This window comes from Lactuca virosa, chromosome 5, assembly GCF_052849685.1.
Source record: "Lactuca virosa cultivar CGN04683 chromosome 5, Lactuca_virosa_CGN04683_v6, whole genome shotgun sequence".
Lineage (NCBI taxonomy): Eukaryota > Viridiplantae > Streptophyta > Magnoliopsida > Asterales > Asteraceae > Lactuca > Lactuca virosa.
In genome coordinates, this window is record NC_136430.1 from 319834692 (window position 1) to 319848999 (window position 14308).

The window sequence follows — 14308 nt, forward strand, 5'->3', positions numbered from 1 at the left end:
TCTCGAGTACACATGGCGTACTCCCCAGTTCAACTATTTTGGGCCTTTTTGAGTTTGGGCCTTGTTGGGCCATTGAGCTTCTGTTTTTTAGGCCATGGTTAGGCTATGGACTTTCTTGGTATTGGTCCCATGAGAGTTTTTAGGCCCAATTAGGAAGTTGGGCCATATTGGGCTTTGGGTTGCCATTTTGGGCTTTTTGTGTAATTTGGTCGGGCCTTGGTTTTAAGCCAAATGAGAAAAGGGTAAAATGGTCTTTTACCCTTTAGGAAGTTGGTTTATGGAGTAGGCCTTGGATTTTGGGTTTTGGGATAATTAATGATTAAGATTGTATTTTTGTTAGTTGGCACGAGGATATCCGGTTCAGAAACCCGAGTAGTCATTTGATTATCAACGGATTGAGGTGAGTCTCCTCACTGTGTTTAGTGGGTCTAAGGCACCAATGCAGGCCTATGGTTTATTATGTTATGATGCTAGATGTCTGCACGACTCTTGCATATATTATGCGTTGGTATGTATACCGAGCGAGGCTCGATGTCGAGCGGGGCCCGAGGACTGTATTATATGCTATTGTCTTTGTGATTATCGCATGTGTTCGTATAAGTATATGTTTATATGCATACCGGGCAAGGCTCGATGCTAGGCGGGGCCTGATGACCGAAAAATTTGTATACCGAGCGGGGCTCGATATCGGGCAGGTCCCGTTGCCGGGCGGTACCCGACACCAGGCGAGGCCCGAGGAAGGGCGGGGGCCCAGTATGTGATTATTATGTATGGTATGTGGTATTTTGGGGAACTCACTAAGCTTTGTGCTTACGGTTTTTATGGTTATAGTTTCAGGTACTTCCGGTTCAAAAGGGAAGGGTCCGGCTTGATCGCAACGCATCCACCCATGTTTCCGCATTATGATGATTTTGGGATTGTATTCTGATAACTGTTTTCTTATAAAATACTTTTGAATATTTAGAAAAAGGATATTGAATGTTGACTTAAATATAATCAATGTTTTGGTTGACTTAAAAATGAATTTTTTACCTCATAATTTTCGGGATGTTATACCTTCCAAATAATATCTATATATAAAATCATTAATTGACAGCTAAAATATTATATTCACATTTTAATAAACCAATTAATTCACTTATTTATAGTTTAATGCTAAATAATTATATAAACTAATTCATTCTTACATATTTATACAACACAAAAATAAATATATTCACAAGAAAATTAATACAAATCATTCATAGTTTAACACAAAGTTCATTAAATTGTACAACTTAATATAGTCAGTTTACAGTTTAAACAGAAAATCCGCAGCTTAATGCAATCAATTCACAATTTAAAACACAAAAGATCACAGTTTAATACATAAAATTCACAACTTAATATAGTCAATTCAAAGTTTAAACATAAAATGCACAACTTAATGTAGGTAATTCATACTTTAAAACACAAAAATCACACCTTAATACAATAAAATAACAATTTAATACACAATAAATATAAATTCACAACCATATTTTCAACTTAAAATTTTTAATACAGTCAATTCACAATATAATACACAATATTTACAGCTTAACACATTCACAGTTTAATGCATAAAATTTACAGCTTAATATAGTCAGTTTATAGTTTAAACAGGAAATTCACAGTTTAATGCAGTCAATTTACAGTTTAAAACACAAAAATCACAACTTAATACACAAAATTCACAGCTTAAGACAATAACTAAAACATTAAAACATAAAAATAACAACTTAAAAACCTAAATTAATATATATATATATATATATATATATATATATATATATTGAGAAAACACTAACATAATAACACACATTTTAAACTCAATTCACAATATAAAAACCATAAAGCATAAACTATGTGAAAATATTATAACAAATAATAAAACAAACTTCGATTCACAATTTAATAGCAGTGAATTCACAACTTAATATTATATGCAAATATTATAGCAAATAAGAAAACAAACTTAGATTCACAACTTAATAGCAGTTAAAACTAAGATTAACAAAAACAAACAACAAATTAGATATTTAAACATTAAATTCACACCTTAACAAAAGGGAGAAAGCATCAAAATAAAACTATTACAAAATTCATAGCTTAATACAACATTTCAGACACTCATTCACTGACCGACATCGACAGAAACCGGGGACGAGAATGGTTTAACAACGACCGATTTTATGTCAATTTCTAAGCCGGGTTAAACCAGACGATTTTTCAAAAACTGGTTTGAACTGGTGTAATAGAACCAATAAAAAACCATTTCAACTTGTATAATGGGCTTGTATAGTTTGATTTTCCTTAGCCTCTTAAACAAATAGTTCATTTCAAAGCAAATTGAACATTTTTTAAGTGTGCACAATTCGAAGGCCAATGCACACCACCGCCAGACATATGAAAATTGTTGGTTGAACAAGCGGTCAAACCGGTTGAACCAATGATCGAACCGAAAATTGATCACCATATCGGTTCAATTAAAAATGTCGGTTTTTAAAACATTTTCAAAAGCTCCATAAATAAAAGCATTTCCAATGATCATTTAATATTTTTATCACTTTATTATTCTAATATTATTCTAACAATTTTGACATCTAATTAAATAATCCCTTTAACGGTTTTTTTAATGAATCTAATTTATTGATCCTGCTATAACTTGAAAAATGTTATCCTAATTATTGGCAACATAATATTTTCATGATTCTAATTTTGTTTTCCTTTTTCAACTATTTTTCTTTACTTTCTTTCTTTCCCTCCTGAACCGATAGATTCTATACAAAATGTCTACAAGATCAAAGTCACAACTAAGGACAATGAAGTCTAAAGACACGATTTAGTTTATGTCAAAGATTAAAAGGCATGGTCACGTCTAGTTTCTACAAAGCTTATTTCAAAGATTAAATTCCTTTAAAGATTCAACATCCACCACATTTCTAAGAAGATGAAATTAACATTGTTCCAAGTTTATCACATCAAATTCAAAAGATCGTTTTTTTAATCAATTTTCATTCAAGATCAAGACCAATATTGTTTGAAGATTTCAAAAACAGTTTGAGCATTCGTCATACTCATGTTGCAAGTTACGGTTGAAGGATGTATTAGATAATATATTAGTATTCGATGTTATCATAGTTTCTATACTTAAGTTTATATAGTTTCCCTATTTATGTTTGATATAGTTTTCATATTCTAATATTACTATTAGCATAAAGTCTGCATTGTAATCAATAAATACCTTTGAATCACAAAATTATTCTAAATACATACATATAATTGACCGTATCTACCGATCATATTTTTATGAAAATAATGCCAATTCTCGTAATTTCCTAGGACTTAAATGTTCATTAAGTTTTTTATGCCATGTTTGTGATTAGCTAATCTAATAATGCCCAAAGGCCAAATGTGTCATGCATTCCGATCCATATGTGAACACCGTTTTGTTAAAACATGTTTTATTAAATATCAAGAAATTGATCAAATAACAATTTTTATATTTAAAAATGATCATTTTAAAGGAGATTATTGAATAACTAAAACAAGCTGCACCACCACTTTTGAATAAATTTATTAAGTTATCATTGAATTGTAGGATGTTTTTGCCATTCATTAATGCCACTAAAAGCACCCATTACTATTTTATATATATATATATATATATATATATATATATATATATATATATATATATTAAAGTTACGAAGAAAATGAATAGTAAATTTGTTAATTTTTTTTTGGCAGAATTGATTCCTGTATTATTATTGGGCTTCAAAGTTAAGAATAATAAATTTGGATGTTTTTTGGCAACTCTGCTCCTCATTCTTTAACCATTTTGACACTTTTGGTCCTTGCAATCAATATTTTTACATTTTTTAGGAACCTTTTAATATTTAAAGTTTGACAACAAAACTTTAACGGTTTGACAACTTTGATCCCTTTCTAAAAAGTTGTAAATTTCTATCCCTTTAATTCTTTAACCATTTTCACACTTCTGGTCCTTGCAGTCAAAACTTTTATATTTTTTCATGGATGTTTTTTGGCAACTTTGCTCCTCATTCTTTAACCATTTTGACACTTTTGGTTCTTACAATCAATATTTTTACACTTTTTAGAAACCTTTTAATCTTTAAAGTTTGGCCACAAAACTTTAACGGTTTGACAACTTTGATCCATTTTCTAAAAAGTTGCTAATTTCTACCCCTTTAATTCTTTAGCCATTTTGACACTTCTGGTTCTTGCAGTCAAAACTTTTACATTTTTTCATAAAAACATGAAAAAAACGGTCCGGGGCAAAGTCCGAGCTTTTCATCATTGCACTTTCTATGTCTGTCATATTTATCGATTCGCAAACAATATTGAAAGCTTCTGCCCCGCGTAGGGGGTAACCTTTCTAGTTATTATTATTATTAGTAATTTAGTAAGGCAATAAAAACTGGATTTGTATGAGAAAGGGGACATCGCCTTCCTGGAAATGGAAACGAAGAAATCTGCGTAATTATCAAAATCAACAATCTATTTCTGGACTCGAATCAATCAAAAAGATTTCATGCTGATTTTACTCAAGTCGTTAAAGATTCGAATCAATCTTCCTCTGATGTAGTAGGAGTAGGACCTACCTTTCTCCCTTCCCCTTCCCATCCAATCGCCGCCGCGCCGCACCCACAATGTTCGAACCCATCAATAGTCCTCCCACCATCGCCGCCGTCACCGTCAACGGTGGTCCCAAGCGCTACAAATCAAAACAGCCGCCTCTTACCGTCCATGCCGGCTGCACCTGCTTCCGCCTCCTCTGCCATGCTTCTCGCATTGGCGGGGTCATCGGGAAATCCGGCGTTATCATCAAACAGTTGCAGCAGGAAACCTCAGCCAAAATTCGGGTCGAGGACCCGCCTCCTGATTCCGACGACCGTGTGATCACTGTCATCGCCAACAGCGCAGCGAACAAAACAATATCATTCATTGAACATAATAATCAACTAAACAAAAATTCTGATGAAGGTAGTGGATATAGTGAGGTTTCAGCAGCACAGGAGGCGTTGGTTAAGGTGTTTGAGAGGATTTTACTTGTTGCTGCGGAGGCCGATGGAGGGTATTTTGCCCCTGGGGGAGTAGCTTCGTGTCGATTACTAGCCGATAAGAGTGTTATCGGGTCTGTGATCGGGAAAGGGGGGAAAGTGATCGAGAAGATCAGGAAGGATACTGGATGTAGGGTTAGGATTTTAGTTCAAGATAAGCTTCCTTCATGTGCACTTCCTACAGATGAAATGGTCGAGGTTAGCATCTCGTTTCTATTGCCTTTAAACTGTTTGATTTTATGCCCCACTGAGAAGTAGTCCTAGATTCTTAATCAAACTCATTGTTGCAGAATTTTCACTGATGTGACGGGTTTTGCATTTTGTTTGCGATTAATTTCTTGAAATCACTGTCTTCTTTACATTACGGATCATTGATGATTGTTATGAAGATGTAGAAACAATGGCTGTTCTTTGCAAAAAGACTCCCATTATGGGCATGTTGGGAACATTTAAATTCAAAAGGAGCACTTTTTTTCCAAAATTGCTCACTAGAGTAATGTTTTTTATGGTATTTTGGCCAAGAATGTTCTTTATTGATGGGTGTACAATATTCCCTCAGTACCAATCCGAACACAAGTTCAAATCTTGGGTGTTCTTTGAATATCTTTTTACCTAATTTTTGTCTGGAGACATTTGCTTTTAAGATAACCCCACAATTTTCTATTTTTCAAATGCATGGAAAAGCTTTAAGACAAGACAATTAGTTTATCTTTTTTTTTGTGTTAATATTTGCTTTATTCAACCTCAGTTGGATTAACAAACTTTTTAGGACTACTTTTTATGATGAGTATTAGAATGGCATTAACCTCTTTTGCACACACGAGAGATAGATATCTAGTCTCTGTATAACACCTAATTTGGTTTTAAACGTTCATGTGTAATTTGGTCCTTCAAGTTTGAGTTGATACATGTATTTGTATTCAATATATCTAAATTTAATAATTCATATGTTTGTTGCAGATTGAGGGTGATATTTTGGCCATTAAAAAGGCACTTATTGCTGTGACTCGTTGCATTCAAGATTGCACCCATGCTCAAAGTCAAAAGACAAGGGGAGTTGTAGGTAGGACCCACACTACAGCTCCATGGGATCTCATACCCAATGGGATTTCCAATTCCCCCACACACACACACTCAGACTTTGACTTGCCTCCACCACGAAGTCAAGGTCAAGGTTTTCACCTTCACCCTCACCCTCACCCCCCAACATCCATAGATGCTGACATGGAATCCCAGAAGGAAATAGTTTTCAGGATTCTGTATTCCAGTGATAAAGTGGGTAGCTTGATAGGCAAATCAGGGACAATCATTCAAGCCATTCAAAACGAATCAGGTGCCCATATAGCAATTGGAGCTCCCGTTTCTGATTGTGATGAAAGATTGATCACCATTTCTGCAATGGAGGTTTGCTGCTTACTTACTTACTTTCATACTATGATTTATATAATTTATCATTTTAATCTGTTTCTTTTTGTATTGTGAGAAGAGTGCAGAGTCAAGAAACTCAGCTGCACAAAATGCAGTGATTCTTGTATTCAATAGGTCTGTTGAGTCTGGGTTTCAAAAGGGGATGGATATGGCATCAAGTGGGGCCCAGGTTTCTGCTAGACTTGTGATTTCACAAAACCAAATGGGTTGTCTGTTGGGTAAAGGTGGGTCCATAGTTGCAGATATGAGAAAGGTGACTGGTGCTTTTATAAAGATAGTTGGTGATCATCAAGTTCCTAAGTGTGCACCTGAAACTGATCAAGTAGTGTTGGTGAGCGCTATTTTTTTCATTTAACCAATTTACTATATACATACAAATTATCTGTTGTAATTATAGATTAAATGAAACTTCATTTTTATTTTTTTTATTTTAAAAAAAAAAAAAAAAGATGACAGGAGAGATGATAAATGTACGAGATGCTTTATACAGTGTTACTGGAAGACTAAGAAACAACTCATTCTCAAATAAAATGTCAAATAGCCATGGAACTGGAACAACCAAGGGCACATATACACATCATCAATCTTGTGTTGCCACGTCACATTATCCTAATCAGCATAATACTAATTTAACTCAAGCTATGGATAATCTCAAAGTCTCAAGTAGCAGCATAGATCGTCCTCTGACACCTGGACAATGGCACCTTCCGGTAATATTCAATTTCTTTTTTCTTCCTATTTTTGATGTTTGAGAATTGAATTGTTTCTTTATTTATTGCAGGTGGGACAGGATATTAGCACAGGGTCAACTTCTTTAGGTAGATCTGCTATAGTGAGTAACATGAGTGTGGAAATTCTAGTACCCCAAACTGTCATTGCTTTGGTTTATGGGGAGAATGGAAGCAATCTCACTCGTTTAAGACAGGTAATTGTTACAATTCTACTTCCATTTTCTTTTCTATTATAGCATTGAAAATTGGTTTGTAGATTGCTATAAATAAATATATAATAAGCATTTTTGTTTTATGTAAAGCAGATTTCAGGTGCAAAAGTGGTAGTGCATGAGCCACGTTCAGGAACAAGTGATCACATTGTGGTTATTTCGGGTACTCCCAATGAAACCCAATCTGCTCAGAGTCTCCTTCAAGCATTCATACTTGCAGACCAATCATAACAAACAACCAAAATCACACAATTTATTTTACATACAGCAAGTTAAAAAAGTAATTTCATTACATCTTTTGTCTTTTTGAAACTAAGCCCCAATGAATTCAAAGTAACTGTAAACATCCCGTAAGTTATAGCATCTTGTATTATAGACATTGGAGGGTTTTGGTCTAACATTCAAGAAAAGTAAAACATGAAAAATGTAGACTTTGTGATTATATGGATGAATCATGCTGCTTCTTTTAGTATTATCTCAACATTGTCATGAACACCTTGTAGTAGTAACTCTCCATCATATGTCACAATTTTACGTTTTTTGGCTGCTCTTAGTGTCCCTACAAGCGCCTCGAAGATGTTTGCACATCTGTCATCGTTGAACAGCACGCCAAATATCACCTTCATCATCAATTTTAATCAAAATTTTGTATCAAAAATGAGAAAAAAAATTGTTGATTGAAAGGTTCAATCATGATATCAATAGAAAAAACTATAATGTGCAAGCATATAACGCATTATCGCACTAAATTTATAGATAAATATATATATATATCAAAATAACTCTTTAATTGATTGGAAATATAACTCAAAAACCAATTACATATATATGTGTATATGTCTATGTATGTTGCTGTGTTTTGGTGTGTGTTAACCCTCTTGGTAATACACTGAATATATAGGATTGATAGAATCATTTTAATCCTATAATTAATACACATGAGACCCAACCACTTGTTGGTGTCCCTTACTTTGTTCCAGAAATTGTGTTAGCCTTTTAGGAGTGGAAGACATGGGTGGAGGGAAATGATGACTTAAGATTCCAACAATCACCCCCGAATCTCTAAGTCCTTCTAGAGATTCCCGATCACCGCCAATCTTTAAGTCCTTCTAAAGATGTCTTCGATCCTGATCAAGTCCCGCATTGTCTTGAACTTGGTTCGAGCCAATGGTTTTGTGAGAATGTCTGCCTTTTGTTCTTCACCTGGAATGTACTTCACCTCCACTTGTTCCTTTTCAACACACTTACGAATGAAGTGAAACCTCGTGTGAATGTGTTTGCTTCTTCCGTGAAAAACAGGATTCTTCGTGAGTTCGATAGCTGACTTGTTATCAACTCTTAGGACCACCTTCTCTTGTGCTTTGTTCATGATTTCGCCTAGCAAATCTTGAAGCCATATTGCTTGACATGCAGCCGCAGTTGCAGCCATGAACTCCGCCTCGCAAGATGATAAAGCAACAGTATCTTGCTTTTGAGAACACCATGTTATTGGAGACAACCCATAGTAGAAAATGTGACCGGTTGTGCTTCTTCCGTCGTCCGGGTCGACATTGTGACTACTATCGCTGTAACCAATGATCCGGTTTTGCCCCATCCTCTCGTACTTGATTCCATGTGACGTTGTTCCACGTAAGTACCTTAGGATGTGTTTGATTGCAACACCATGTGATTCTCTTGGATTTTGCATGTATCGACTAACAACTCCAACCGCATATGCCATATCGGGTCTTGTCTGCAAGAGATATCTAAGGCATCCTACCAACTTTCGGTATTGTGTCGGGTCGATTTCGGGTTCATCTTCGGCCTTCGACATTTTGGTTCCTGGATCCATGGGAATGTGGGTCGGATTGCAATCGTGTAAACCGGCTTCTTTTAGAATGCGTCTAGCATACGCTTCTTGGTTTATAGTAATCCCTGATTCTTCTTGTTTGACTTCAATGCCCAGGTAGTAAGTTAATCTTCCAAGATCAGACATCTCGAAGTTCTTGGACATTTCAAATTTGAACCTTTTGATCATGCTCAAATTTGTACCTGTGACAAACAAATCATCAACATAGATTGCTAAAATTAGCAAGTTGGATCCTTCGTTCTTCCGGTACACCAATGGTTCTTTCATGCACTTATGAAATTTCATTCCTTTCAAAATCCCATCAAGTTTTGTATTCCATGCTCTCGGTGCTTGTCTAAGACCATATAGTGCTTTTGAAAGACGGTACACCTTGTGCTCGTCGCCTTTCCTTATGTAGCCTTCCGGTTGATACACATAGACGGTTTCTCTCAACTCTCCATGTAAGAAAGCCGTCTTGACATCCAAGTGGTGAAGCTCCCATCCATTGGTAGCGGCTAAGGCAATGAGAAACCGTATGGTTTCGATGCGAGCTACCGGAGCAAATACTTCTTGAAAGTCAATACCAGGTTGTTGTACGTACCCTTTAGCAACCAACCTCGCCTTGTGTTTGTTTATGGTGCCATCTGCATTTTTCTTCAGCTTGAACACCCATTTGAGTCCAATGGGCTTCACCCCCATAGGTTTGTTTACGAGAGACCAAGTATTGTTCTTGTTGATTGAATTGATCTCTGTATTCATGGCTTTGACCCACTCTGGTTCTTTCTTCGCCTCTTCAACCGATACCGGCTCGTCATTGGTTGCTAGGAGAAGTTCTTCAATTTCATCAACATAAAGTACATAATCTCGTAATCGAATTGGAAGCACCTTTTGTCTTGTGGGCCTTTGGTTTTGAACATTGTTCACGTTGTTGTTGATCGGACTTGGTTGCTCATTTTCTTGTACCTCCACTCCGTCTTCAATCTCGTGATCTGATTCGTTTGGTTCGTTGTTTACTTCGTTTCCTTGGTTGTTGTTTGCCTTATCTTCCGGTAAATCCCATGGTACTATGAATGATCCTGGTTCTTCATTGTCAGGTGTAGCTTCGTTAACCCAATTCCATCCTTTGGTTTCATTAAAAATAACGTCTCGACTTACGATTATTTTTTGTGTAATCGGGTTAAATAACCGATAGGCTTTTGTACCCGGTTCAGAACCAAGATGAACCAATGGTCTTGATCTTGCATCCAATTTTTTCACGTTTACCGGTTCAACTTTTGCATACGCTAAACACCCAAAGATGCGTACGTTCTCCAAATTAGGTTTTCTTTTATACAACTTCTCGTACGGAGTTGTATCACCAAGTACTCTTGTGTAAACACGGTTGACCAGGTTTGTGGAATGTTTTACCGCTTCTCCCCATAGATAGTTTGGAACATGCATCGCCTTCATGATACTTCGTGTCATGTCCATAAGTGTTCTGTTTCTTCGTTCCACAATACCATTTTGTTATGGTGAATATGGGGCGGTAAGATGGCGTTTGATTCCATTCATATCACAAAAGGAATTAAACTCGAGCGAAGTAAACTCACCTCCTCGATCACTTCGAAACACCTTTAAAGACTTTCCGAGCTCATTCTCCGCCAAAGCTTTAAATTTTTTGAAGTGTAAAAACGCCTCATTTTTCTCTTTTAAGAGAAAAATCCACATATACCGTGAAAAATCGTCAATTAGTGTGAAAATGTATCGATTTTGACCCTTCGTTGACGGTGTTATCGGACCACATAAATCACCGTGAACTAGCTCCAATGGCCGTGTTGCTTTGTACGTCGTCATTAATGGAAATGACTTTCTTGTTTGCTTGCCCACCAAACAAGATTCACACAATTGATTTTCACTGTCAAAATGGGGTAACCCTTTGACTAGACCTTTCTTGGACATCTTTTTCATTGACTCGAAATTGATGTGTCCAAGTCTTGCATGCCAGTGCCACGTGTCTTCACTCAGTCTTCTATGAAGGCAAATAGGTACTCCAATAGGCAACTGTATTTTATAAAGGCGATTTGGAGTTCTTTGTACCTTCATTAATAAGCAGTTGTCGGCATCATGCATTGTCAAATAGTTGTCTTTCATCCGAATATCGCACCCGGCTTCGGTTGCTTGTCCGAGACTGAAAATATTATTTTTCAAATCCGGAATGAAATAAATCTCCGTTATCAATCGTTGTTGCCCCGATTTTCCTTGGAAAACAATTGAGCCTTTCCCTTTTATTTCGACACACGAATTATCACCGAATTTGACCTTTCCGGTTATTCCTTCGTCGAGTTCGGAGAAAAATGAACGATTTCCTGTCATGTGATTACTTGCCCCGTTGTCCAAATACCACACATCGTTTTCTTGTGAGTTGTATCGAGACGGTATCACCTTCTCTTCGTTCAAAAATACGGACTCGTGTAGAAATACTGTTTCATCGGCATCGTCGTGTTCAGTAAAATTACTTTCTTGGAATTTTTGGGTTCGGTCCGGACATTTTGATGCGTAATGGCCCGATTTATCGCATCTGTAACAAATAATTTTTGACAGATCTTTTTTCGGGTTACTGTTCGAGTCCGAATTAGAATTGGGCCGGTTATTGGGCTTATTATTGTTTTGGGCCGAATTGGGTCGGGTTGATTTTGACCCGGATCCATTCGAAGACCCGGCTCCACCGGATCCACCTGACCCGGTTCGATTAAAACCCCCCGAACCCCCTTTTCTTCCCTTATTCGACTCCTTCCCTCCCGACGATCCTCCGGACGAACCAGACGCTCCACCACCGCTCCAGCCGCCAGTCGATCTTGAGGCAAACAACACCTTCGCGCCACCATCTCCGCTATCATCTGTCTCTCTTATTCTCTCTTCGTAAGCTTTCAGACGTCCGACTACGTCCTCGAAGCCCACGGATTTCAGATCGAGCACCTGCTCGAGTGATGCTACCAAATGGATGAATCGTCTGGGAACGACCTTCAGAAGCTTCTTCACAAGCTTCGATTCGTCTATCGTTTCACCAAGCGATGCAGATTTCGAAGCTAAACCGGAGAGCTTTCCAGTGAAAGAGTCGATGGTCTCCGTTTCATTCATCCTCAACCGATCGAAATCGGTGTTCAGGGTTTGAAGCCGGGCTTCTTTCACCCGATCAGCGCCAACGTGACGGGCCTTGATTGCTTCCCAGAGAGCCTTTGCGGAGCTGACATCCCCAATTTGCATCATAAGTGCTTCGGGAATTGCTTGATATAGTAAGCCTACTGCTAAGCAGTCTTTTTCTTCAACTTTAGTTGTTCCAGGTTCGATTTCTGACCAAACCTTGTGTATACGCAGGACGACCTTCATGCGTAGAGCCCAGACAGTGTAATTTGTCTGGGTTAACATTGGGCAGGCCACTGATGTGGTTCCGACTTCCTTGATTCTCGTCGGAGGAGCAGCAGCACCCCCACTTCGATCATCTTCAACATCGGACATTTTCTTTTACTGGTGTCCTTCTTGATCACCAGGTATGAATTCAAAGCCCCTGTTCTTGAGCTCTGATACCAATTCTAGTATAACACTTGTATAGTATAGTAATTGTATAAACACAGACCAATATATCAAAATAACTCTTTGATTTATAATTGGTTTTTGAGTGATATTTCCAATTATAAATCAAAGAGTTATTTTGATATATTGGTCTGTGTTTATACAATTACTATACTATACAAGTGTTATACTAGAGATTTCAGGTGCAAAAGTGGTAGTGCATGAGCCACGTTCAGGAACAAGTGATCACATTGTGGTTATTTCGGGTACTCCCAATGAAACCCAATCTGCTCAGAGTCTCCTTCAAGCATTCATACTTGCAGACCAATCATAACAAACAACCAAAATCACACAATTTATTTTACATACAGCAAGTTAAAAAAGTAATTTCATTACATCTTTTGTCTTTTTGAAACTAAGCCCCAATGAATTCAAAGTAACTATAAACATCCCGTAAGTTATAGCATCTTGTATTATAGACATTGGAGGGTTTTGGTCTAACATTCAAGAAAAGTAAAACATGAAAAATGTAGACTTTGTGATTATATGGATGAATCATGCTGCTTCTTTTAGTATTATCTCAACATTGTCATGAACACCTTGTAGTAGTAACTCTCCATCATATGTCATAATTTTACGTTTTTTGGCTGCTCTTAGTGTCCCTACAAGCGCCTCGAAGATGTTTGCACATCTGTCATCGTTGAACAGCACGCCAAATGTCACCTTCATCATCAATTTTAATCAAAATTTTGTATCAAAAATGAGAAAAAAAATTGTTGATTGAAAGGTTCAATCATGATATCAATAGAAAAAACTATAATGTGCAAGCATATAACGCATTATCGCACTAAATTTATAGATAAATAAAAACACATTATAGATCCGCCATTAGCAAACAACAATTCAATTACACCAAATTTCATATCAAATTCTCTGAACATTGATGTAAATATGAAGAACATATGAAGAAAACGTATGTGAATTTGGTGGGTGAGGTTACCTTGTAAGATCCATCGTTTTGTTTGTGGCCAAGTCGTTTGATTTCTTCTTTGAGTTGCTCAATTTCTTCATCTACGTTCATGATTTTCTTGAAGCTTTGGTTTGTTTGGTTTTCACTTTTCAGGGGATCTCGTGTTGTCTCTCTCACAAATCACAATACATACATAGAACCATTTATATGGTTATATTGGGAATACAAATTAATAATACGAGTAATATTATATCTTCAATGTATTTCTTAAATTTAAACTACATGATGACCAATGTGTAAAAGTTTTAACGTCCAATGATATCACCAAATGTCATTCACCAACATTCCTAGGAGGATATGCACGATGAATAAGTCGCATTATTTTTGTTATATTTTCCAATTGCATATTGACAGAGTGGTCCAAGCCGATTTGAGGTTCATGGTAAAATAAAGAAAATGAGGCCCTTAGACTACTCTCATTCACA

At 36.6% G+C, this 14308-nt stretch overlaps 1 protein-coding gene across 2 annotated transcripts; it reads left to right on the forward strand.

Moving 5' to 3' along the window:
- Positions 1–4456: 4456 nt before the first annotated feature.
- LOC145115285 (KH domain-containing protein HEN4-like) lies at positions 4457–13311 on the forward strand. 2 transcript variants are annotated; one of them, XM_079051554.1, is made up of 6 exons: positions 4457–5303; positions 6066–6509; positions 6592–6864; positions 6983–7243; positions 7315–7458; positions 13050–13311. In XM_079051554.1, the coding sequence occupies exons 1-6, from the start codon at positions 4695–4697 to the stop codon at positions 13185–13187; spliced, it is 1869 nt and encodes a 622-aa protein (XP_078907680.1). In that variant the 5' UTR covers positions 4457–4694; the 3' UTR covers positions 13188–13311. The 2 variants fall into 2 exon arrangements, with proteins under 2 accessions (XP_078907680.1, XP_078907679.1); XM_079051553.1 differs by lacking the exon at positions 13050–13311 and adding an exon at positions 7570–7951 and having other exon boundaries at positions 4460–5303.
- Positions 13312–14308: the final 997 nt, after the last annotated feature.